The sequence below is a fragment of the Carassius carassius genome, chromosome 20 (assembly GCF_963082965.1).
Source record: "Carassius carassius chromosome 20, fCarCar2.1, whole genome shotgun sequence".
In the NCBI taxonomy this organism is placed as follows: Eukaryota; Metazoa; Chordata; class Actinopteri; order Cypriniformes; family Cyprinidae; genus Carassius; species Carassius carassius.
Genome location: NC_081774.1, coordinates 14,934,776 through 14,961,407, shown reverse-complemented (window position 1 = coordinate 14,961,407; position 26,632 = coordinate 14,934,776). Strand labels below are relative to the sequence as shown.

At 36.2% G+C, this 26,632-nt stretch overlaps 2 protein-coding genes across 2 annotated transcripts in view; one reads left to right on the top strand and one right to left on the bottom strand.

The window, feature by feature from the left end:
• Positions 1-26,632, top strand: part of cdh12a (cadherin 12, type 2a (N-cadherin 2)) — a 358,772-nt gene that overhangs the window by 260,432 nt on the left and 71,708 nt on the right. The window lies entirely within an intron of this gene.
• Positions 776-6,433, bottom strand: cahz (carbonic anhydrase). Its single transcript, XM_059501812.1, has 7 exons — positions 6,299-6,433; positions 5,276-5,473; positions 3,493-3,611; positions 3,132-3,224; positions 2,981-3,043; positions 2,723-2,878; positions 776-1,366 (listed from the first exon to the last, which is right to left on the bottom strand). Exons 1-7 carry the CDS (start codon positions 6,330-6,332, stop codon positions 1,247-1,249), a joined length of 783 nt encoding a protein of 260 aa, XP_059357795.1. The 5' UTR covers positions 6,333-6,433; the 3' UTR covers positions 776-1,246.

The following is a 26,632-nucleotide window of genomic DNA, read 5'->3' as shown; positions in this document are numbered from 1 at the left end:
TAATGTTCACTTATAAGTACACTATTGTTCTTTTAGCAATACAATGTGAAATGTTAATATGTTATACAGTGGCGTTGAAAAGTTTGGGGTCAATACAGTAATATTGTGAAAGATTATTACAATAAAATACATGTAAAAAGTCCTATAGTACAGCATAATAAAAATCTTTTTTTATATATATATTATTCTTTCTACTGTAAATTTTGATCAATTTAATGGATCTTATTAGAATAGCAGTATTTATTTCTTTGAAAAAAGAGAATGGTATAGTGTACATATGTTAAGTTAAACGAATACATTTGCGTAAATTTAAATGAAATAAAACAGAATTATAGTATATTTATAAAGTAGCATTAAGTTATGTAGATTTTGCACTTTTTCATTATTAATTAATGATACCTAATGGAGTAATAAGGTTTGATCTTTTAAAAAAAAAAAAATATCAGTTATGTATTAAGGCTGATGTTAACGTCAGTTTATGTGTATCATACATTGTGTTGTATACAGAAAACAACCACAGGAAGTATCGTTTAAAATATATTCATTTATTGCTGATAAAATTCCTTATATTTGCCTGATTTACATATAATATTTGTTCACAATACTTCTCAGTACTACTTCAGAACATCATGGTACAACATTCTTCAAAACAAAAGCTAATCTCTTGAAATCCCTCTTGATAAGTAACAAAACACTTTAACAACAACTTATTGCTGTTAATAAGTGCTTTCCTGCAGGTATTTCAGCTTAAACACATCCGATCAGTTACACATTTAACTGAAATTCATCCATTGCCATAAACACAAAAAGAACCATGATGTCTTCTTTCCTATTGAATAACATGGGAGTATAGCGCAGGTCTGCATAGCTAGAAAAAAAGCATGAAGTGGAGCAATCAAAGATGGACTGGAATAATTAGGAAGTTAAATAGTTTCCCATTTGTTCAGTTTATATAAATCTGCAAGGAAATGTAGGTAACAAACCACTGTTTCTACAGCTGGGGCTGCCATTGCTATTAAGCACTGAGTATATAAGCATTTTAATAATATTTCTCATGTTAAATAATAATAAGCATTCATGACAAAAATGGACAGTTTTAGAAGATCAGATCCAGATTTCGTGTTATCAACACTGCAATGTAAGCAAGGGTCTGGATTGGGATATTTCACTGGGAATGTTTTTGCGAACCAGTTAAAAGCACCATGATCCGAAGGCAGTGGGAGGGTTGTGGCATCAATAATGCTGTTTACTTGAAGGATGCACGGACTTTGCGTCCCTTGAGAGGTTGAGGGGGTCTGAAGTTGTCAACCATGCAACAAGGTGCCTCTCCTTCAGATGTGAACAACAGGCTACGGAACTTAGCCATCTGAAGAACAGACAGACACAGAGAGAGAGAGAGTTAGATTGTTTTCTCTTGGATTGTGGTGTTTAGTGTGTTGTTGGCAGTCTTGCAGAGCCTTATTACAGCCTATATTGACTATATTTAGCTCCATGCACATTCATAGAGCACTTGCCAGAATTCCTGTGCAGCCGTTAGACTGTTCTGACTAACCACTGGAGACTAAAATAAGCTCTGCAGGCTAACAACACTGCCTACATCAGGAAAAGGTAATGAATGGGTTTTAATTTTAATTTTTTTTTTGGGAAAGCATAATGTCACTCTCAGTATGATCCTGCTGAAGCAGCATTTTTAAGACAAGTTGCTTTATTATTGTGCTACAGCTACAGTTCTGACACATTTTGGGGGAAATAATTAGCTCACAGCATGTGGTTCATGAGGTTTTTGCTTTTTTCCCCCAAAAAATATTGTATTTTACATATTGTAATATCTTAAAGGATTTTGGAGCATACATTTTATGGTAGTAATGTCACCTTAATCAAAAATAAGTGTGCATTACCAATCAAAATTACAGAGATGGTAAGATATTTGTTTAATATTTTTGAAAGAAGTATCTTATGGACACCAAGGCTGCATTTATTTGATCGAAAATACAGAGAAAAAAAATTGGAATAATTGTTTTCTGTTTTAATATATTTTAAAATGTAATTTATTTATATGATGGCAAAGCTGAATTTTCAGCAGGAATTATTCTAGTCTTCAGCGTCACATGATCCTTATATATATTGATTTGGTGTTCAAGAATCTTGAAATGCAGGTGAATTAAAAATCTTACTGAACAGTAGTGTATTTGATAATCATTTATATATATATATATATATATATATATATATATATATATATATATATATATATATATATATATATATATATATATATTTAGTATTAATATACAAAATCTTATTTATTTCATTTTTCTTTTCTTTTGTAATTAAGTAATGAACATATGGGTGTTGGTTTCTATCTTAAAGGCACAAGCTTGACTTAAATATGATATTTGCTGTCAGGCAAGCAATATATTTAAGATAAAGTAATCTTGTAGAAGCAGAAACATATGGAGCACCGACCCTCCCAGTTTCAAAGTAGAAGTGACGTTAAATGTTGGGACCCCATTTGTGTTATTGTACTACTTAAAGAAAGCATCTGAATTTGGTATCAAACTCAGCAAGTAGCAAAAAACACATTGTCTTACAAATTAACAAAAATGCGTGGACATAAATGACCAAAGATAGCGCAAGATGCTAAAGATACGGACTAGAACTAGATGTCTGTATATAATTGCTTGAAAATGTGAAAGCATAGATAAAGTATGTTGAAAAGTACCTGAGTAGGACTAACACTGATTGGGTCTTTCAAAACGATCCAGGTGACACTCTCCAGAAGAGGAGGTGTGGTCAGAGACCCCTCGTAAGTCCAGAAATCCAGAGCGGCGGGCAGCAAGGTCTTAGGATCAAAGTTGCTAAATGTAGTCTGTCTGCCCTGGAGAAGAAACAGTCATATTGTGAAAGAGTTAAAGCATCTGTGGGTAACTGGGACGAGTAAATATGTCCTAATTCATAAAGATTCTAAATGACTTCATACCTTTGATCTGATGTCATCAAGAGCATCTATAACTTTCTGAAGTCTTGGATTGGCAGAACCAATCTGGTAAACAAAACCACACAAGACATCTAACATTTCATATAATTTAATCACTGCAGTTCCTGAAATGCTTTTGGAAAACAATCCTGACCTTGAGAAAAACGCCAACCACAGCAAGGCCATCAGGCTTACTGGCAGCTTCACCAAAGTTTGGGTACTTGGTGTTCCAGTGAACGAGATGAAGCTTTTGAAAAGAAGAGACATTCAGTTATGAATCATTCAGAATATGCGAAAAACATACTGAATTAGCTTAATATCTTAATGTATTAAAGGGAAGGGATTTACAAATTCATGAGAGAACATCACAAGAATATTAATGAGTGGTGAGCTAAAAATAGTTTTAAGGAAGAGACATTGAAGAATTAGAATGAACCGCAACACAGAAGAATGAGGGTTCTTTCGGTTGTAATGTAACACTGGAATCTGGAGTGTGAGAGATAGAGTCTCATTACCTCACAGGGGAACCTGGTTCCAGCAATAGTGTGCTCTGATCCCTTGTCATCACTGCTTCCCCAATGGAAATGGAACTGTCTCAACCTGTATATCCCTGTCACGGGACCTCCAGCCAGAGCTACACACACAAACATGTTTTCCAATAATTCAGATGTTTCTTTAACAGCACTAGAAACAACTGTATTTCTGCTTCAATGTACCAATGCATATAAAAGATCATATAATATATATATATATATATATATATATATATTGAATAATGCACATAAAATATTAAGATAATATAAGATATATACACTCCATATATTCCAAAATATATTTCCAATATATTTCAACGAAATACATATTTGATATGTTCCAAAAAGTTTCAAATAATTACCATTTTTAAAGTGTATTTGTGCATTTATGTGTGTGCATTTATAATGTATATGTATGCATTTATAATGCATTGGATATGTTATAAAGTATTAAAAAGGAGTTTTAATTACAATTTAAAAATTATTAAAATACAACAGTTATTTTCAATTATAATAATCTTTTACAATGTTACTGTATTTTGATCAAATAAATCAACTTCTTTGATAAGATCATCGATAAGATATAAAAATGCTTGCTGATATTACTATTATATTATTTGGTTGACTTTGTATGAACATGCATTCTTAATGACATGGAACCTCTACTTTCTATTTGGCAGACTGATGAATGTCAGTGTGAGAGGGCTACTTGGGATATTACTTTTTTATATAACTTACTTATTCACTACCAAACATATCTAATAGCTACTTCTTTAATCTCTTTTCACCAAGCATTTTGTATGCAGAAAGTGACTCTTTTTTTCTATAGTGTTCCTGTACAAGGTTTCTTTTCCAAGCATATGAGTCCCTTCTTGAAACGGTCATTAAAATTCAGCACATGTTGCTCTCATTGACTGACCATGGCATACATGCATTGATATGTGGCTCTATTCTTTCTCTCATAATAGAATTCATTAGCACTTGAGTACAAAGAGCTCTAAGTGCCTTATTTCCACTGGCAGAGGAAGGAATACATCCACACATCTATATCCCCTGCTCACATAACAGTTTTACATCATTTGTTGATTTAATATAGATGAACTGGAATAAACTGAAATGAATTTCAGTCAGAGAAAAAGTAGCCTACAAGGACACAATAATATACATTTTGAATTTCATGTAATCCTTGCTGTCTGAAAAAAGAGAGTTCCAGCTGGAGACTCAACTTGAGCACTAAAAGCTGCTCCTGACTACTTAATAAATTACGTTAATAATGAACGGATAGAAATAGGGCAGGAGATGGGATGATAAAAGACTTCAGTAGCTGAATGTTGAGCTGTTTATAAACTATGCATAATGAATGAACGATTTAGATGTACCAGTTCTTTCTTATTTTAACATTCAATATGCAACGAAAAAATCCTTGCAATGTTTTTTTTTCTTGCAGTTTTTATAGATAGATAGATAGATAGTAGATAGATAGATAGATAGATAGATAGATAGATAGATAGATAGATAGATAGATAGATAGATAGATAGATAGATAGATAGATAGATAGATAGATAGATAGATAGATAGATAGAATATGCTAAAAAGGTCCAAAATACTGTACTGCAAAAACTTTTGATAATTATTTATTGAATATTGTACTATAGAAAATACCTATTCCATGTGAAATAAATTGCAGCATCTTGTTAGGATTAATATTGCTTTAAGAGGTTGAAAATAAGAACAACAGTTCTTGAAATGCTGTGATATACTAACTTGAGCTGTTGTCGTCATCAGTAAAGTCCACTTGGAATGAATGGCCATTGTTGAGGATGCCCTTAGCGGTGGCGGGGTCATACTTCAATTTGAGATGCTTCAGAGCAGGGTCATGTTGTGCTTGGGTGGGTACGATATCAATGGGAGACTGCCTGGGTCCGTTTGCAATGGGAAAGCTTTCTGCCCACTTATCTGGCCCTGAAATTACAGAGCAAAAGAAAAAGATGAAACACAATAAGATAAAAACCTAGTGCCTAGATGCACAAAAAAGTGTGTTTACATTCCTTGCCAGATCCAAGGTCAGCAAATGTACACTGTAAGCATTGGATACATGCAGCTGTTACTTTAAGGAAATGTTTTTTTTAAGCTTCGACAATTAGAAATTACTTCTGTTGTGTAACCTAATTTATCTACAGTAGGTTGTTTCAGTCATATTACTGTTTTTTTTAAGGCAATTAATTTATATTAAAAATAAGGCACATTTCCGATTACCAGACAAAACATTTGATGATGGATGGATGATGATGATGATGATGATGATGATGAATCTGCCACAACTTAACTCACACTCTCCGAATTTTTTCACAAAAGGTGTCAACTGGATGGTACTCTTTCAAAAGATTCACTTTTGTACCTTATGTAGTACTAGCTAGAAGTGCAATCTGTAGGCTACATTAGTACCTAAATTGTAGCCTACATATTAGTACCTTTTTTAAAGGATACTATCCCAGTGACAGCTTTTGTATCATTTGTGTTATGGATATGTGTTATGCTTATTTATATTTTATATTTGGTCAAGTATTTTTTTTTTACCAGTTGTTTAATAATAAATAACAAATACTTCCCCACACAGAGAAACCTAATGAATGAAAATGCATCAAGATGTTTTTCAGTGTAGAAGAATGTAAAAAACTAAGTGACTAAATGACTGCTAAATTATATTGTATAATAATATATTTAATTTGGTTAATATAGTTCCTAAAGACTAATAGATTCATTTAGGACCCGTGAAACAGCTCTTACCGTCTTGTGCTCCATAACCCCAAGCATGAGACATGATTAATTGTGTCGTTCAATGTGTTCCACTCCTCTGTTTGTAAAACCTGTATGCTAAAGACCAGCAACTGCTGGTTCCTAATCTATGTCAGGCTTTATATAGTTGTCCCCCGCTGGTACCTATCTCAACCCAATGGCCACATGGTCTCCACAGGAGGAGTCAGTGAGTAAGAGAACATTTGAACTGCCCCCATCGCTTTTAATTCGCACGTTGAGCATCGCGTTGCTCCTCTTGCTTCTGCTGCTGCTGCACAGAGATGCTCGAGCGCCGGTGCACTGACGGGATGCGGACATTCCACGCGACTGATCCTCTCTGTTTTCCGTGCGTTCAAGTTACTATTTCTCTTCCATGGCTCGAATAGCCAGCCCTCGCCATTCGTCGTTTTCTCTGACAATTCAGAAACACATCCCCTATCCGGACGATACATGTTCTCTTGACCTTCTTCGTCCTTCTGCGATGTTGTAGATACGCAGGCTGTAGCCGGACGAACAAGTGGAGGTGCGCTTATAAGAACTCAACCAAGGTTGCTGTTTAGAACCAAGGTTGTAACCAAGGTTGCTGTTTAGAACGTGGTTTTGATCCAAATTTCTAAAGAAAGCAAAAGCAGCTACCGTTTATTCTACATCCTCTGGTACCCGAAGCGCTTTGCGCTCATTTAAAGGGACCACTGCGCCTGCTACGATTAGTGATCGACTGTACATAAATAGCCTATGCCAAAGCTAAAACAGCTTTAAATGTATGCTCGTTGCTTAAATTGTCTGCACATATTGTTACATTATTTTTAAGAAATCTAATAAAGGAGTAGGCTACATGCTTTGTCTTAACAGTTAGCTGTTTGTTCACTTGTTGATAAAAAACGAATGGACAGTTGTAGGCATATAGAGTATACATTATAGCTACAGTAGCCTACCTGTTGACTTACCAATAAATAAGTCACGGATTTGTTTCCAGTATGTTAAATAACGTACTTAATAGTAATTTGTAATGGTCAAATTTAAGAATGTTACCTCTTTGCATTATTAAGCTGCTGTCATCTGGTGGCTGAAGTGGGAAATAGCCAAGAGTCTCAATTTGCTTTACCTTACATTGTTTACTCTATTTACTGTATTAAATTTTGTTTAATTTATGTTTTACATAAAACTAAATAAATATAGAAATAAGGAAGTAATGTACAAAATAAAAATCAGTTTTTATGGACAGTGTTGGATTTATTATTAGTATTAGTATTATTTGGATAAACATATATTTTTTTCTTTTTTTGTATCTCATACAGCTAGTGGTTAACACATTGTGTGTCCACTCTCTGTACAGGGGAGGTCAGGCCTAGTTGTCAAACAGACAATTTATTTTGTAAAATTTTGTTGTCACAGAATTTGAAGTATGTGTCTATGAATATTAAACACAAATTTGCCCTAATAAATATTAATACTATCCATAAAACAAAATCTGGGGCCACTTGCATAAACCTAGTCACTGTGTTGTTCTGTTAACAACTAGTTTGACTAACTAGCAGTTAACCACGTAGTAATCAATCCTACCTTTCGGATTCAAATTAGACAATCTACATTTTCATGTGACTGATTAAAAAAGTAATGACCAGTCTTGCAGAAAAAAGAAATATGACCAGTGTTGGGGGTAACGCATTACAAGTAAGGCGAGTTATGTAATCTGATTACTTTTTTCAAGTAACTAGTAAGATAATGCATTACTCTTTAATGTACAAGAAAATATCTTAGTTAATTTTCAAAAAAGTAAAGTCAGTTACTTTTATTGACTGACAAGTCTCCTGTCCCCGTATATGGAGAAATCGGAAGTACAGAGACGTTGTGTGCGCTGTGTGAACATGATGTAGTTCTTTCATACCACTGGCAAAAAAATAAAAACATTGATTTAGTATTCATCAAAATGAATTAAAACAAATGCAAACTCAGAATATGATGCAAACCTACAATAATTATATGTTAAAAACACAAATGTATCTAATCCCATTTTATTAACTAATGTATTTGCTACTGACCTTTGATGATCCAGTTCAACCATACTAATAAGCAAAAATTACTTTAGTTAAACAAGCAATTGTGGTTCATAGTTTTTGTTATTGCTGATGATTGTTGAACCATCTTCTCCTGTGTTCTACTGTACAGACGTGAATTAACTTTTCCTTCAGCCTGAGGTTTATGGGTTTATTCATTACACTTTTTGGTGTGAAAGGATTTTTACATTTGCTATAAATAGAACTTCTTATATTAAAAACAATCAAGCCCTGCTCATATTTAAAAAGTAACACGAAAGGAACACGAAAGTAACACAAAAGTAACGTGATGCATTACTTTTCATAACTAACTTAATTAGTTACTTTGTTAGTGATTAACGCAATATTGTAATGCATTACTTTTAAAAGTAACTTTCCCCAACACTGTTATGACTAACTTTTAAGACTTTAAAACCGACCATTGATGTTTTATGTGTAACTGATCATTCAGACCACTAGGTGTCAGAGAAGAATCATGTTTCATATAACAGCGCACACAGTAGTCAGTTCATAATGTATATATATGTTTTACCCACACACTCACACACACACATACAATTCTAAATATGAATATAAATATACTCAAAACTCGTTAGGGTTGGGTTAGTAACTCCATCCATGTATTTATGCAAGTAATGGTGTATCTTATTTTCATCTCTCAATTTGATATAAAATTCAGTTGTTCTTAAGAGTGGGTTATAATGTATAGACTTACATGTTTTTTTTAACAGATTAGAAACTGCAACAATAACTGATTTTTTTAAAACAAATAATTATAAATAATAACTATAATGAAGAAATACAAATTATAACGTAGTGATTATTCTCAGTATAAAAGATCAAATGCCTAAACAATATGATAGTCAATTCTTTATTTGCATGGCTCTTACAGATTAATGATGGCCTTGTCATTAAGTATTTTGATGAGTGGCACAGGGCGGAGTTTTACCTTCCACACGAGAAAGGAGAAAGCTCATCAAGCTGCTATGTGAATGCTACAATATGAATCAGCAATGAAAAGGAAGAAAATGAGCTCCTTTCATGTCACGGATGTAAATTTGCCTCCGCAGGATCAAGTGCATGCTGCGTCTAACTAAGAACAAGAATGACAGCAGCAAAAGGAGCTTATGAAACCTCTCATTTGGTCCTATTCACTTCTCTGATTGGATGCAAGTGACATGGGCTCTGTGAAAGGCCAGATCATTTTGACCTTCTACAGACAGACTGCACAGCAGGGTTCCCCCCTTTCACAAGCGGCATCACAGCCCTGCTCCATTCAGCCATCTCTGATACTTCAAGAGGGAAAAATGTGACCTAACTGGATGGCTCCTTATGATGAATGTTATTTTGACGCCTAGTATGACATGTCTTGCAGTCTTGCAGAGAATTTGTATCTTTGGAAAGATATATTGGTCTATTTTTTAAAGGGCAAACTTAATGTAAGCTTTGAATTATTCTTTTTTTATTATTATTATTATTTGGCGTCCAAAATAAAAGTTTCAACCTTCAAAGTTTTTGAAAGATGATCTTAATGGTTATTGGTTTTGGTAAGGCAAAAATTACAGGTTCAGATTGTGGAAACCATACTACATACAAAATTAGAATTTTATTGCAGTAACATTGTTTAATTGTTTTATTTTTACTATATGTCTATTATATCAAAGAGTATAATAAACCATTACTATAGAATATAATTGTTGCCTCTTTTTTCCTGAATTCCTGCTGGGCTAACAGAATTACGTTGGTCCGCATTTCATATGTGAGCCTGAACCACAAAACATTTTGTAATGCAGGTATTTATTACAAAAATACATTGTATGGGTGAATTTTTTTTTTCTTTTATGCCAAAAATCATTAGAATACTAAGTAAAGATCATGTTCCATGAAGATATTTTCTAAATTTCAGAGTTTGTTCTTTATCAGTAATATGCATTGCTAAGAACTTCATCTGGACCGCTTTCAAGGATATTCTCTCTCTCTCTCTCTCTCTCTCTCTCTCTCTCTCTCTCTCTCTCTCTCTCTCTCTCTCTCTCTCTCTCTGTATGTCTGTCTGTCTTTCTCTCTATATATTATTATTATTATTTTTTCCAGATTTTCAAATATTTGTATCTCGGCCAAATATTGTCCTATCCTAAAAAGAATAAAAAAATATCCTATCCTTATTTTTTTCGTATTTCAGATTATGTAAAAATCTCAATTTCGAAAAATTTATGACTGGTTTTGTGGTTCAGGGTCACAGGCATTATAAACTATGCAAAAGAACACGTTAATTCAGATTTTTAAAACATCTGGTCTGCTTGTAACGTAACCAATGACAATAATTCTGTTTTGAAATACCAACGGATAAAGAAAGATGAATGCTAAAATTATCCGTTTGATACTTGAAATTAAAGTTAGGCGCTGTGAAGACGTAGTACAATGATAGTTTGTGATGGAGCGTATCCGGTTGGCAAAATCTAAAACCTGGCGTGGATTACCATTTGAATCGAACACCAGAACAACGCTAGAGTATATGCTGATGGGTTTATGAGCCAGTATGTCAGGGGTTTAACAGCATTGTGCACAGATTTAAATCCAAATGTCGTTTTCCAGGAAAGTTGATTTAGGATTTTATCAGTAGTCTAAGCTATATTGGGTTTCCAATGACTAATGCAAATACTGATAAGTAAGGAATGAGTGTAATGATGATAATTTACAGTAGGTGCATACAGTAGCTACACATACATGCTGAAATTATTAGGTGTGCAATATCTGGAAATTAACTGTGCATGCACTGATTGTAGGCTTCTATTGTTAGTTTGATCTATCTATTTATTGGCTATTTTCGAACTGGCACATTTTTTTCAAATGTTAGCCTACTTCAAACCTAACATTATATTTCAGATCTTAAGAAAATGACAAGATTAACACAATCTCCTTCATCATTTAACAGACGGACTTAAGACGTATTTTATTTTTCCTAAAGGAATTTTTCCCAGCATGAGCTCATTGGAGTCCACTGGCTGAACTCCATGCCGCATTTTGTCGCTGCTCCGGCATCACTGAACAGCACACGTACCTCCGCTGCAGCTCCACGGCTCGCTGACTGTCAGCTGCGGATCAGACCGACTCCACTATCATATCCAGCGATCACCCCTGCCTCCATGCGCGGTCTGTATTTCGGAAACGCTAAAGGATTTACTTCACTCTGTTTACGAATTGCGGCTGATAAAGACGCTTAGGTAAGGTTTTATTATTCTGATATGCGGTTTGTTCATACTAATCCAAGTGTGGTTATTTTCTTGTTGCGAATTGCATTGACTGAAACATGTCGCGTGTTTCCCTCTGATACCCGTTTCTTTATCACGCCACATCGGTGCCGCTTCGCACACGCGTTAAACCCTGTCGCGTTTGTTGTAACGTTGACGTTTCACATAGCTGTGCACTTCATTTCTGCAGCCTCTGATGCGCTACAGTCTCTGTAAATGTACAGTGAACAAAGACCGGTGACACAGTCAGGTAGCAACATATCAACAAAAATCAAACTAGCTATGTTTTAGATGAATTGTCTGTTTCGATTAAGCTAAATGATTGGCAATCACTTACATATAACATCTGTTGCAGAAGGAAGTATTGGTGCTGTGAAACCATACACAGCTGTTGAAATGACAGATGATGTGTCTTATGGTGTCTTTCCTAAACTCGGAATGCCAAGTTGACTTGGTTATTTGAATACGAAATTACATCATCTTTTAATTTAATAATAATAAAATAGTTTCAATTTTATTTTATTGTATTTTATTTTATTGAAATATTTTGCCTTTATATTTGCTTGACTTTGACTCAACTTTCATTTCATGATCTGAAATGCACTTAAAGCTTAAGTCTGACTATTATAATATGTTTGAAGATAATATCACATAAATGATAACTGTTAGGAGCGAAAAATTATTTTTGAGAGAAAGTTCTTCTAAAAATGAAAATTCCAATTTTGTTCCAAACCTGCATAACTGACTTCCTTCTGTAGAACATAAAATAAGATATTTTGAAAAATCTCTCAGTGCTTTTTATACAAACAATGGAAGTTTTGTTACAAAACGGTTTGGTTACCAACATTCTTCTAAAAATCTTCTGCTGTGTGTTGCACTGAGTCCTGCCGGTCTGGAATGACATGCAGGGGATTAAACAATTACAAAATTGTATTTTCGATTGAATTATCTCTTTCTACCTTCTTTCTCTTGGTTTGGCCGTGTCATAGTATATTTGAAGAATCATGGGATATTGCTATTGATAAGGAGGTTTATATTGTTAAACTAAAGATCATTACAGGATTTTAAATGAAAATATAAAAACAACAACCAATCCCTTAACCACAGAAAAAAATAAAAAAATAAAAATTAAATCATGTTAATTTTTCATCTGTTTTTAAATCTGGCAAATCTGTCTGTATTTAAACCTCTTAAAGATGTAAACTTTGATCAATTGGTTGTTTACTGAACTACAAAGAAGTCTATACAGTCGTGGCCAAAAGTTTTGAGAATTACATAAATATTCGTTTTCAAAAAGTTTGCTGCTAAACTGCTTTTAGATCTTTGTTTCAGTTGTTTCTGTGATGTACTGAAATATAATTACAAGCACTTCATATGTTTCAAAGGCTTTTATCGACAATTACATGACATTTATGCAAAGAGTCAGTATTTGCAGTGTTGGTCCTTCTTTTTCAGGACCTCTGCAATTCGACTGGGCATGCTCTCAATCAACTTCTGGGCCAAATCCTGACTGATAGCAACCCATTCTTTCATAATCACTTCTTGGAGTTTGTCAGAATTAGTGGGTTTTTGTTTGTCCACCCGCCTCTTGAGGATTGACCACAAGTTCTCAATGGGATTAAGATCTGGGGAGTTTCCAGGCCATGGACCCAAAATTCTGGTCCCCGAGCCACTTAGTTATCACTTTTGCCTTATGGCTAGGTGCTCCAATCGTGCTGGAAAATACATTGTTCTTCACCAAACTGTTGTTGGATTGTTGGAAGAAGTTGCTGTTGGAGGGTGTTTTGGTACCATTCTTTATTCATGGCTGTGTTTTTGGGCAGAATTGTGAGTGAGCCCACTCCCTTGGATGAGAAGCAACCCCACACATGAATGGTGTCAGGATGCTTAACTGTTGGCATGACACAGGACTGATGGTAGCGCTCACCTTTTCTTCTCCGGACAAGCCTTTTTCCAGATGCACCAAACAATCGGAAAGGGGCTTCATCTGAGTTTATTACTTTGCCCCAGTCCTCAGCAGTCCATTCACTATACTTTCTGCAGAAGATTAATCTGTCCCTGATGTTTTTTTTGGAGAGAAGTGGCTTCTTTGCTGCCCTTCTTAACACCAGGCCATCTTCCAAAAGTCTTGGCCTCACTGTGCGTGCAGATGCGCTCACACCTGCCTGCTGCCATTCCTGAGCAAGCTCTGCACTGATGGCACTCCGATCCCGCAGCTGAATCCTCTTTAGGGGAAGATCCTGGCGCTTGCTGGACTTTCTTGGATGCCCTAAAGCCTCCTTTACAAGAATTGAACCTCTTTCCTTGAAGTTCTTGATGATCCTATAAATTGTTGATTTAGGTGCAATCTTAGTAGCCACAATATCCTTGCTTGTGAAGCCATTTTTATGCAACGCAATGATGGCTGCACGCGTTTCTTTGCAGGTCACCATGGTTAACAATGGAAGAACAATGATTTCAAGCATCAGCCTCCTTTTAACATGTGAAGTCTGCCATTCTAACCCAATCAGCCTGACATAATGATCTCCAGCCTTGTGCTCGTCAACATTCTCACCTGAGTTAACAAGACGATTACTGAAATGATCTCAGCAGGTCCTTTAATGACAGCAATGAAATGCAGTGGTAAGGTTTTTTTGGGATTAAGTTAATTTTCATGGCAAAGAAGGACTATGCAATTCATCTGATCACTCTTCATAACATTCTGGAGTATATGCAAATAGCTATTATAAAAACTTAAGCAGCAACTTTTCCAATTTCCAATATTTATGTAATTTTCAAAACTTTTGGCCACGACTGTACCTGTCACCATCTTACTGTCTGAAATAAATGTCATTTAGATTTGATGTCATGCTTAGGGGAGGGCAGAAAGCTACATCCTGAAAGACAGAGAGAGAGAGAGAGAGAGAGAGAAACTGTGGAGGTGGGTGGATAAGAGATTTATTAGATCTGAGTCAGTCCACTGTCAAGTGCCCTGGAACAGTGTGATTTTATTTTTCAACAGCTTTTCTATGAAGCTTGAAGTAGTGTCTGGTTTGCTTTTATTTAAACTATACCTAGATATACAGACAAAACACATTTTGAAATTCAAAAATAGCAATGTGACCGTAAAGTCTGGTTATCCACATTAGATTCCCACCTGGGTGTCTCATCTCAGTTCTCCATCCCAGTAGGAAGAGTTGTGTCTGCTGAGCTGTATCACTGCCCAGACTAGCATCACTGGACATGCTTTGATAGCTTTATTTGGTAATAGGATTGAAATAATCTAATTAGGAAGTGTTCCGTAAAGCTCAATTAAAGGAAATGATCACTTTAAAATAATATGCTCAAAGGGCACCTTGAATCTCAGACCATGGTCGGCCTCACTGTTGAGGTTGTGTTCATTTTATTAGCCATTAAGCATTGCCACCAAAATCCATTCTGTGCAGTTTAGTCAGACTCAGCGGCACAGAATGATGTGTGAGACGGTGGAAGATAAGAAGGCCAGTGTGTGAGAAGATGATCATTGTAACAGAATTTGACTCTTGAGTTTATCGACTCATTTTACACAAGCCAGTTGGGCCGACACTTTGGTGCAGTTACTGTATTTCACTCACAGAACTCGATATGCACTGCTATTCTAAATGCCCTGTGATCTTTGATTGTTATAAATTGTTAATGTTTTAATCTTGTAAAGCAGTTCATTTAGGCTTGAAATATTTACTTTTATTGAGTGGCTCTCTGACGTGCACGTTTAAAAGAAACAATATTTTAAATGATCTCCTGTTAATACATTTTAATCAAGAGCTACTTTTTTGATGGGGATAAAGAATATATCCTTCCAGCCTGAGGAGGTTTATGATCGGATTAATGTCAAATTATTGTAAAATATAAGCTTGTATTTCTTCCTCGTGATTCAGCTGAGGACAGTCTGAGTCCTCTTCCGTTTAGCACTGTGCCTTAAATAATGTTAATATCACTGGATGTTGTGGAGGAAGGGTGTAAGTATATGGTGCAGAATAAGCTGCAAGACTGTGGGAGTTTGCATCTTAATGAGGATAGCTGTATGATTTTCAGAGGTTTGCGGACCTCTGCACTCTGAAACAGGTGGTATTTATGCTGCGGAGGTGGAAGGATGATTCACTGAAAAATGTTGTGCCTTGTATAGCAACTGCTGTTATGTCACTGAAAAAAGGATGTAAATCATTAAAACACAATGTTCCACGTGATTACAATGTATGGATATTCTTATATAAATGACACATACTGTAATATGTGAATATGTCAAGTAGAGATGCAGTGATATATTAAAAAAGTTGTTCTATTTTTATATATAACATTTTAAATGCATTATGCAGTATATTTAGCCTAATTTGAGATTTGCCTTAAACAGTAGGCTATTAATGAATTGAACTTTTAGATGACAACAAAAGTAATTCAAGTGTAAAAATATGGAAAATTAAAAGTAATTGCTATTTATTTGTTTGAAAGAAGTGTTGTATGCTTACCAAGGCTGCATTTATTTGGGGGGTGGGGGCTATAGTTAAAACTGAAATATTGTGAAATAATATTACAAGTTTTCTATTTCAGTATGTTTTAAAATTACATTTATTCCTGTGATGGCAAAGTTGAATTTTCAGCAGTCATTACTTTAGATTTCATTTTTGCATGATTCCGCAGAAATCATTCTAATATGCTGATTTGTTACTAAAGAAACATTTCTTATTATTATCAATGTTAAAAAAAGTTGTGATGCTTAAAATCTTTGTGGAAACCCTGCTTTCTTTGAAGGATTTGTACAAAGTTCAAAAGAACAGCATACATTTAAATACATTTCTTTTTGTAACAACTTTGGATTAATTTAATGTTTCCACACTGAATAAAGGTATTCATTTATATAAAATTACTGAGCTGACCCAAATTTTGAACAGTAGTGTATATTCAATATGGATACTGATAAAAAAAAGAATAAATAATAAAAAGAAATAGTTTCTGGTTACGAATGTAACCATGGTTCCCTGAGCAGGGAACTAGACACTGCGTCCTCTAGGGAGCGCTATGGGGAACACCTTGTCATGACCCGTGTCTGAAGCATACATTGAAAAAACACCAACGAGTTGGCCGGCGACAGCCTCTGACATCACTTCCGGCGTGACTATTAACAGGCACCGGGAGAACATGTCATTTACTTCTTCGTCTGAAGCTTGCATCCGAAGCATGGCAGGGAGCTAGAGGACGCAGTGTCACGTTCCCTACTCAGGGAACCATGGTTACATTCGTAACCTGAGACGTTCACTTTCAAGGGAACTTCGAATATGGGGAACAGTATAGTGCTGGGCAGTATACCGTTTCATACCGAAAACCGGTGTATATTTTCGTTTATGATATTAATTTTTAATATACTGCCATACCGGTGTATTTAATTACACAATGTTCGGAACAAATGTTATGCTACGCCGTGGCCGTGTGACACTGTTTCTGACAGACCCTTTACAATGTTGAACTTCTAAGCAGCGACTGCGAGGCGTGGTGAGGGTAAACAGCAGTGCTCTGGTGTTACGTTATAACGCCTGTTTCACACATAGTCCGTCTGCAGTGCATATTAACGGATTCCAGCTGCACGAGGTTGCGGTTCGTCAGTGCATTCCAGGAGCGGTGTGTTTGCAGCAGTGCAGCGATTGTTTACGTAGGCTACTGAGTCTATTTTTGCTGTGCTGCAAGTGCTGAATTAAAGTGATAGCACATTGTTCGCGGGAAAAATTAACATGGATTGACATGGAAACGCAGTCATTTCACAATAAATATATACTAATTAAAGCCTACTGTGTTTCACACGCAACACATGGGTTTTTGGCTAGGTTTAAAACAAGAAAAATAGCACTTTTAGAAAAACAAGGAAAACAATATATATGTTCACTTTTATGGAAGCAGAAAAACAAAGTTCATTAATACCCGTGGGGTTGCTTGTGATAAAGATTTAACCTGTTAACCTGCACCCCGACGTCCTCGTCCTCAAAGCCTCTCCCACACGCACATGCAAGTGATTATGAATGGATTAAATGAAACAGGACAAATTTAATCTTGACAAACTATGTATCATTATAAAGATCTAAGCCTCAAGCATCGACGACAGATCGCTGTTTTTCAATGGAAAGCTTATAAAGACTGTATTTGCTACATTTGTGTAAGCAGTTCACATAAAAAAATAAACATTGAAAACGCTGTACATACCAGATCTGTCGTAATAACGAGTCATGCTGAGGAAGTCGTGGCCTAATGGTTAGAGAGTCGGACTCCCAATCGAAAGGTTGTGAGTTCGAGTCCCGGGCTGGCAGGAATTGTGGGTGGGGGGAGTGCAAGTACAGTTCTCTCACCACCCTCAATACCATGACTTAGGTGCCCTTGAGCAAGGCATCGAACCCCCAACTGCTCCCCGGGCGCCGCAGCATAAATGGCTGCCCACTGCTCCGGGTGTGTGCTCACAGTGTGTGTGTGTGTTCACTGCTCTGTGTGTGTGCACTTCGGATGGGTTAAACGCAGAGCACAAATTCTGAGTATGGGTCACCATACTTGGCCGAATGTCACTTCACTAAACACATCCACAGCTGTAAATCCCGGTTTAGTTAGAAAGGTAAGGGTCCACTGAACGACATCTCATGAAGCACGTTTAGTCCAACGAAGCAATAACGTTGTAATATGGATCATAATTCCTTTGTTTACATTTCATTTCTTCAGCGATAGAATTGTTTGCGTCTGTTATGGAATAACTCATGGTCGAAAACTGCGTCTTGGTAGTAAAAACACGGCACGGTTTTGCAGCGTACAGTGTCACAAACAGAATGAGGTGATCCACCGGAAAAAAGAATGAATGAAAAATAGGCGGAAAATAGTTTATTTGAATTTGGCGCTCTCTCCTCAGAGCTGGTAACGCGCTCTGACGCACCTGTCAGCTGGTGGAGGCGGAACTTACAGCGATCGCAAATTCCTGTCTTTCTTTTTTATTTTAGAGAGTTTTTATGTATGTGAGAGTGTGTTTTATGTTGAATGTGAATGTATCTGCATGATTACCATCTGTTTGAGTGCAAATCAGCCCAAATCAGCTCGCTATTACTGAATGGTCACGGCTATCAAAGTGAATGCGTCTATATGAATAGGGAGAGTGGATTATTTACTTTGGCACATTTGTGTTATTACCATCTGTATAAGTGGCCATCAGCACATCAGCACTTATTTGCATCGTAATTCATTGTAAAATATGCATCACTAGCAATCTCAGGATGTTCTATATTGGCAAACAAAGTTAAATCTTTTTTTATTTTTCTTATTATTCTTATTTTTCTTACTCAAATTATTCTTATTGTATTTTTCTACTGCTCAAATAAATCATTTATATGATGTCTAAGTTTATGTCTAGTGTTTTATAATTGAAAAAAACTATGCAGTGGTATGTTTACTGACTAAATAGTTTGTAGAAGCCTTCAATACTATTGGGAAATATATTTTCTTATATTTGGGGGGGGGTGGGGGTGTAGACATAGTCTCAGAAAAATATTTGCAGGAGTCTCATTTTTCATGATATTTTATTCAGATTTGAAATAGAAACTCATGAGACATGTGGCTTTCAACCCATTACTTTTCTAGATTGCTCCAGGGCTTATTTCCTGTATTTTTATATCAAATAAAAAAAATATTTAAGAGTGGTAAAAAAAATTCAAGGCACTTTAGTGCCTATAACTTTTAATATTTTAGCATTATCAAAATTTGGTTGATAAAAAGTGAAGCCCAAAGGGTCTTCTTTCTAAAGACACCACAATTATGTTTGTAACACACTGAAGTAGGAAACTATTACAATTATAAGTTAGTTAGAGCACTTTCAGCTGTGAGTCCAATAATGGGGGGTGCTGGCTGACAGGTTAAATGCCAAATGCACGAGACTGTTTCTGTCTGTGGTGTCATATGTCTCATATGAGAGGAGAACTCCGAATTCAGAGTAGCGCACTCATAGGCGACCCTTCTTGGAAATCTTGACTCCTTTGGTCCGGACCATCAGTAAGGTGGTTGCTATGAACATAGAACCAGCCAAAAACAGTATAGGTCCAGCATAGGAGACTGTGCATGCGAGAGGTTTCCACCTAGCCTTGATCAGGTGGAGAGCTGGTGGTTACAGGAGAATTAGGAAGAGGAGGATAAAAGCAGAAGAATCCCTAAAGGCAATTAATAGATACCTAGGTATCGCTCTGATTCAGACAAGAACGCTGCCTCATATGGATCACATCCCTTAGGTTCTGCTTACCTCCTCAAGACCCAGGATTCCTCTTACCCCTGCCCGCAGGTGGGGAAGGAGTGCGAGCTGAAACACTAGCCTTTTGTGCCTGTCTTTGATCCTCAGATCGAGACAGGCCAGGACCCCTATGTTGTTTGGACTCAGACCTGGATCTTCGTGGAACGAAAGATCGGAAAGCAGCGGAACTTCCCGATCATTGTCTCAAGGGAAATACCAAAAAGTTCAGAAGGCGAAACCTTAGCATTGAGAAAAAAAGCCTTTTCTTTCTTCCCGATGTCTGCCAGGTTCATCTACAGATGTCTCTCCGCTACTCTCCGCTACTACCGTGGCCTGCTTGGTAGCATGGAGAGAGATCCATGGTGCAGCACAGCTCGGCTACCTGATAAGGAGAAAGGCCCTCGCCTCTATCCAGGTCTCTTAGCAGATCAGTCTGATATGCTTGAAGCACCACCATCGTGTGTAATAATGCCACAGCCTGACCTGCTGCTGCGTATGCCTTGCCATTTAAGTGAGATGTATTTCTTGAATGGGCTTAGATGGCAAGGAGGGATATTAAGAGAGGATGTCTCACTCGCAGAAAGAATTTCTTTTAGCTCTCTCTACAGGGGACATCCTCTCATAGATGCTTTCGTGAATCGCCTCGATGTCAGCACAACTCTAATGCCGAAACCGATGAATGCCAGAAGAAAACGGTCTCTTTCATTTCTTTTTGATCTCTTTATGGAGATCAGGCAGAAATGGAAGGCTCACCTGAGCTGGAGGGCTATGGTCAGAAAGATAACGCTCATCAAGGCAGCCTCAGGGCGTCAACGTGTTAGCGCACTTTCATGGCAAGTCCAACTCTTCCATGGTGCGATCCATAACCTCCAACAACTCTACATACGCAGGGCAGGAGGATTGAGAAGGCTCAGCCTCAGCTTCTTCACCATCCTCAAATATCTCCTGCTTTTCCTGGGTAAAAACCCAGCAGAGCATTAACCTCAGTATCAGATAGTGTTTAAGATATAACATCATCCTCCCGAGGCTCTCTCTCGCATGCCACCATTACTAGCGCGAAAGGGAAAGTCCCTCTCTAAAACGAGCTCATTCTCCTCCGTGCCTCAGCAGCGGTGGATCCTGAACCGTGGGAAGCAGATGGCCGATGACGAATGAGAGCGGAGCTTTTTCATTTAAAAAAACGCTCACAATGCACGCAGATTGCCATCTCAAAGACATTGTGTGCGTGCTCTTCACCCAAACAAATGACGCATAGATTGCGTGTGTCATTGGGTGTCAAATAACGCAGACACAGATGCACACAATGTCCAAATGCTTGTTAGTAGTTGCCATGTAATACAGAGAAAGATCGCTCTTACCGGTTCTTTCAGATGCACGCTTCAAACAGAACAGTCAGTGAAGACGAAGAAAGAATGACGTGTTCTCCTGGTGCCTGTTTATAGTCGCGCCGGTAGTGACGTCAGAGTCTGTCGCCGGCCAACTCGTTGGTGTTTTTTCAATGTATGCTTCAGACACGGGTCAAGACGAGATGTTCCCCATAGCGCCCCCTAGAGGACGCCATTCAAAGTTCGCTTGAAAGGGAACTGTAATATTGGCCAGTAACTGATGGCACAGATATATTGTGCAGTTGTTACGGAGTAAATAAAACATGAACACTGCAACAAAATATTTGAGTGCATTTATTTGTATTATTTGGAACAATTTGTGTATTATTTGTAAAATATTAGGTTCATATACAGTATTTCAACAAGCTAAACCATTTTGTGCATCAGTAAAGTGAAAATTACTTTGCTGAAATGGATGATGTTAACGAAATAGTACTTGGCCCAAATCCCCAACAGCGAGTATCCCCATTTGCGTTTCACTAACACCTCTGCACATTCTCACAGTCTAGCACATCAACCCCCTCTCAGTTTCTCTGTGCTGTATTGTTGAAACACACACACATACACCTGCCACAGCTTGACCCCCTGAGTACTCTACTTTCTCCAGCCCTCCCAATTCACTAATAGATCACATGTAGGGCAGTAGTCCCATTGCAGGAGTCAAAACAAAGTGCTGGCAACACTCAGTGTCCAGGACTATGTTTAAGTTATTTTAAGCAGTAGGATGAGAAATGAGTGGAAAGGTGCTACTAGCATGTTTTATTCCGATAGCTTAGCAGCTATCTTTCACACTCCCCCAGGCTGAGAATTGACTTGTCCCAGGGAGATGGCTTTAAATGGTATATAAGCAAACACAAGCCTCATGTTATGTTTCACAGAACAAAATTGGAATCCATCCTGTTATAATGGGCACGAGAATTTAAAATGGCAGAAGAGCATGTCCTTAGAATAAACAGACTATATTGTCCACGGGTGTAGTCGCTAATATCCTTATCTTTATAGTTATCTTCAGGGATGGGCAGTATTTATGATACACGTTTTTCAAATACAAAATTGTATTTTGTTATTTGTATTTGATAGGGTTGATGAAAATGGCTTCTTATTTTGTTTCAAAATACTTCAGTGTTTTGTATTTATGTATTTAAATACTGTAAAATACTTACTAAGTCTACATGATGACATCATAAAAATCATTGGTGCCTACTCAGTAGTTTTGTTTGCCCAGACTTGTTGAGATCAGAACAGAAAATTGGTCATAGGAAGGTGGTCAAGGTAAGAAACGTGCAGGCTGTCAGCTTTCCATCATTTTTTTTACATAAATTGCTTTCATTTTTAACAGTTCATGTTAAGTTTTGGTGTTCGTTTTAGTAGCCTAGGTTAAATAGTTTACCAGTTAACATAATGCAAGCATCATGATGGGGAAATACACAAGGGCAAGGACAGATTGGCATCAAGCATATAGTCTAAGCCTATTATTGTGGTGTTTCTGGAGTGAACTCCTCCTGTTTAATGGATTTGTTACTTTGCAGATCAAGCTGCACTGCTAGAAATTAGCATCACCCCCTGTGTAGATATTCCTGTCAGCGGCGCACATCAAATGACATGGTTCATCTGGAAACATTGTGCTTTACTTTTAATGTGGAAGAGAATAATGCTCTCAAACACACGTTATCTGCAAAACACTGGATCATGTAAGGCCCTATGTATATATTATAGACCTATATACACTTTGAACGAGAGCATATGTAAAGCATATGTAAAAAAACGGACAATCCGTATCATTTTCTTTTATTTATTTTTTTAAAATTAGTTTCACTCCATCTGTTCACAGTAATATCAACGTAGACACCTGCCAGCCTGTAAGAATGTCTGTAAGATTTAAGACTGTAGTGTTACTGTTTCCAATGCTCATAACTCTTTGAAGCACATAGTAAGTGATATCCTGCAGGTTTGCCTCAGGGGAAGATTATGCAAAAGATGCATGCTTTTTGTACCTGACATGCAGTTGCTAATAGTAGCATAGCAACAAACCAATAATAGAGCTGTGGGACTTTCACCTGTATGTACCATCTTTGAAATATGGTCATATCATTAGATGCTGGCCTGCCTGGTTGCAGTGGAGATTTACAGGTTGAATGAAACGATCAAAGCGAAACGTGTGTTACAACCACAGAACTCATTGTTGAGTGGCACAGCAGTGTGTTGCCTGGAAACAGCCTATTATACAATGTTTCACTGACACGTTTCCTGAATAGGCTATATGTATTCATTGCTAATCAGTTCTTTGGCTTTTTAATTATTTTTTTAAAGACACAGACTCATTATTTTGGTCTCAATTGCTAATGAAGGTGCTAGCACAGATCTAGACTAGCTTAATGAGCTCTCCAAAGGAGGACTGTGACACAAGATGGAAATACTCTATGGTTTTTAAATCAATGAGCTATTTTAGGGTAGCATGGTAAGTCATGAATAATGTATGTAATAAGTCATGAAGAAAGGTATGAAGTGTATAATTGGGCCATTAAATGTTAAAGCTTGTCATTTTTGCAACACACCAAATGAATGGAGTTGCTTGAGTAATGACCGTGTCAAACAGGTTTCCTCTTTCTTAGTCCTGCCCTATTTTTTATATACAGCATTGGTTGAGCCGATAATTTTTATTTTATTTTTAGTCGATAAATTAGAATTTAAATGAAGTAAAATTAAAAAAATAAATTACAGAAAAAATAAATACTTCAGGTGAATTTATGGAACACAACATTATTTGTTTGAAGTTCTTTTTGATATTTGCTTAAGAATACATTTAACAGTTTTTTGCTATAAATTATTGTTTTTGAAGTGAATGTTAGATGATGGTAAAGGTCATTTCTGTTTCTATTTGACATCTGCATTTACATCTGGAAGACGTATTTTTTGTTTGCTCATGTTTGCTCATCTGCAATACGTCTATAAGATGTTTCATATTTAAATAGGCATTTATTACTGTAGATGTCTTTAAGATGTTTGTGATTTAGAATGTGTGTAAAACAGACATCTGTCAGATGTTTGTACAAAACAGATACTTTACAGATCTCTACTAGACATCTTGCAGACATATGTGTGCTATCTGGGTACCAATACCAATTACTAAATTATATACCAATGCCAATTTATCTAAATGATTGTCACCAGAGTCTTTCCTTTTCATTGGAAGTCAGATTGAGTTAATTTTGATTAAACATAGTAAAAAAAAAAAAAAGGGCAAAAACTACTTGTGAATGAATTGTTCACAATAAGATGAACTTGCATTTATAAAATGGAGGGTGAATTTTTGATTTCATGCCAAAATTAAACTGGGATAAGTGAAAGTATTTTAACATGATACAGCTGAAATATCTAATAGTCCCTTTGAATTAAATAATTTGATTTCTGAATTATTATATATTCTTCCTAATAAATTGTCTGGAGATTTCAGAATTTGGAACAGTTTGGGAGTAATTTAAAACTCCCAACATAGTTTAAAAGCTCTTTCTATTTAACTTCCTAATGCCTGCTTTGTTCCTGTCTCTCTCATTGCTCACCATCGCTTTGGGTAATGGTCGCTCAAGTCATTTTATTAAAACCAATCATCCTTTTATGTGTTGATAATGAATCTAATTTGGATGCCTCATGCAACCATTGCTTTAGGTCATACATTTTTCCTGTTGAAGCTTTTTTTAAGCATTCCATTCTCCTGGACTTAAAAGCCGAAACAGTGTTTTAAAAAGTAGGCACTGAATGCAAAAATGCTAACAAGTCAGTTTTTTGGTATTTTCTTTAGCTGTGAGCTGTATCCATTAAAGTATCATAAAAGTGGTTTAAATGACTTGGGCACAATATTTCAAATCAAACATAGCTTCAGAATTTCACCTTATGTGTTCCATGGAAGGGTTATAAGTTCAGAACCACATGTGGCTGAGCTATTGAAGAGAGAATTTACTTTTTAGGCTGATCTATACTTTTATTACTTTAATTACGGTACAGTATCAGCTGTTGTCAGATGTGATTTTGTTGCATCCCAGATGTTATTTTGTTCTATTTAGTCCAAAAAGTCTTTACATTTCCTTTCTTTATTTTTATTTTCAGAGGCTGTTCAAGGAATCTATTGTTAAAAGAATCAATCTTGAATCTTTGGCCACTGCTAAATATAACACAGGATAAAGCTTAACTACAACATATTGTTTCTTTTTCTTTTGTCTTCTTCTGTTTATGATTAGAGTTGAGTTTAGCAGGTCAAGACCGTTTGAGAATTGAATTTGTGGATTGGTTTTATCCAAGACAGAATGGTACATCATTGAGGCTGTGATGAAACCCTTTAGACACAATTGCAGCGGCAGTAATGCCATTCACTATCAGATTGGTGACATCTGAAGCTGTGTGTAAATGTGTAGGATTACTATCAGTCTCAGTGGAACTGAAGGACTGTTGTTTGCAACGATGGTTTGCTGAGAGATGGAATATGCAGGTGGCCTGAGGGAAGGGAGAACCAGGGGCTGGGGGAAATAAATTATAAAGTGTTACAAAATATCCTGCTGAGTTTGTTTCACATTTCTTCCACGTGTCTTTCTTCCACTCTATCGGTCTTTGCTTTTCTTTATTCCAACATGAAGAGCTGTGGTAATTTTATTGGTTTTGTTCATTTCTAGAATGTGTACGACAGAAGATTCGGCTCTGTTTTAGAAGTACAAAACATGTGGTTTCCACAGCACTTTTTCCCATAATAAGGCCCCCTTTACACTCAGCACATACACATGCTTACTTTAGTTATCCATAGACGGGTCAATTGAGCTGTTATTTTCTCTAGAGCTCTGAAACTGTTTATACATCAGCTCTTTGCACTCCTCATCTGCTAAAACATAATAGTATTTGATAATTTTTTTTTTTTCTGATTCGGTTTTGTCTGATTATATCCAGCAGAGCCTGGATGAATCAATATATGATAGGTTTTATATATTTAAAAAGAAAAGATCTAAAGGCTGTATTGAGAGGATACATCACAGAGGAGGTCTTCTTATTAACTACAGTTAAAGGTAAATCCTTTAGACCATTTTGTGAAATGGTAATCTGTGCTTCAGCAAGTGTTGTTACCTTACATGAAAATTATTTTTTACATATTATTTTACTTTAATTTACCTTACATTTTATCTTATTTAGGCTATCTTTATGTTAAACACTTTGAAATGTAATCTAAAAATGAATTAATTAATTATTCATATGGAACATTATTTATGATGCATAATAATTATAATTAATTAATTATAATAAAGCTATTTTAATTTATTTAGAAAGTCTTTTAAAATTGGCCATTAAATTAATAGTTTACCCAAAATGAAAATTAGTTGGGAATGTTCTCGTCTCCA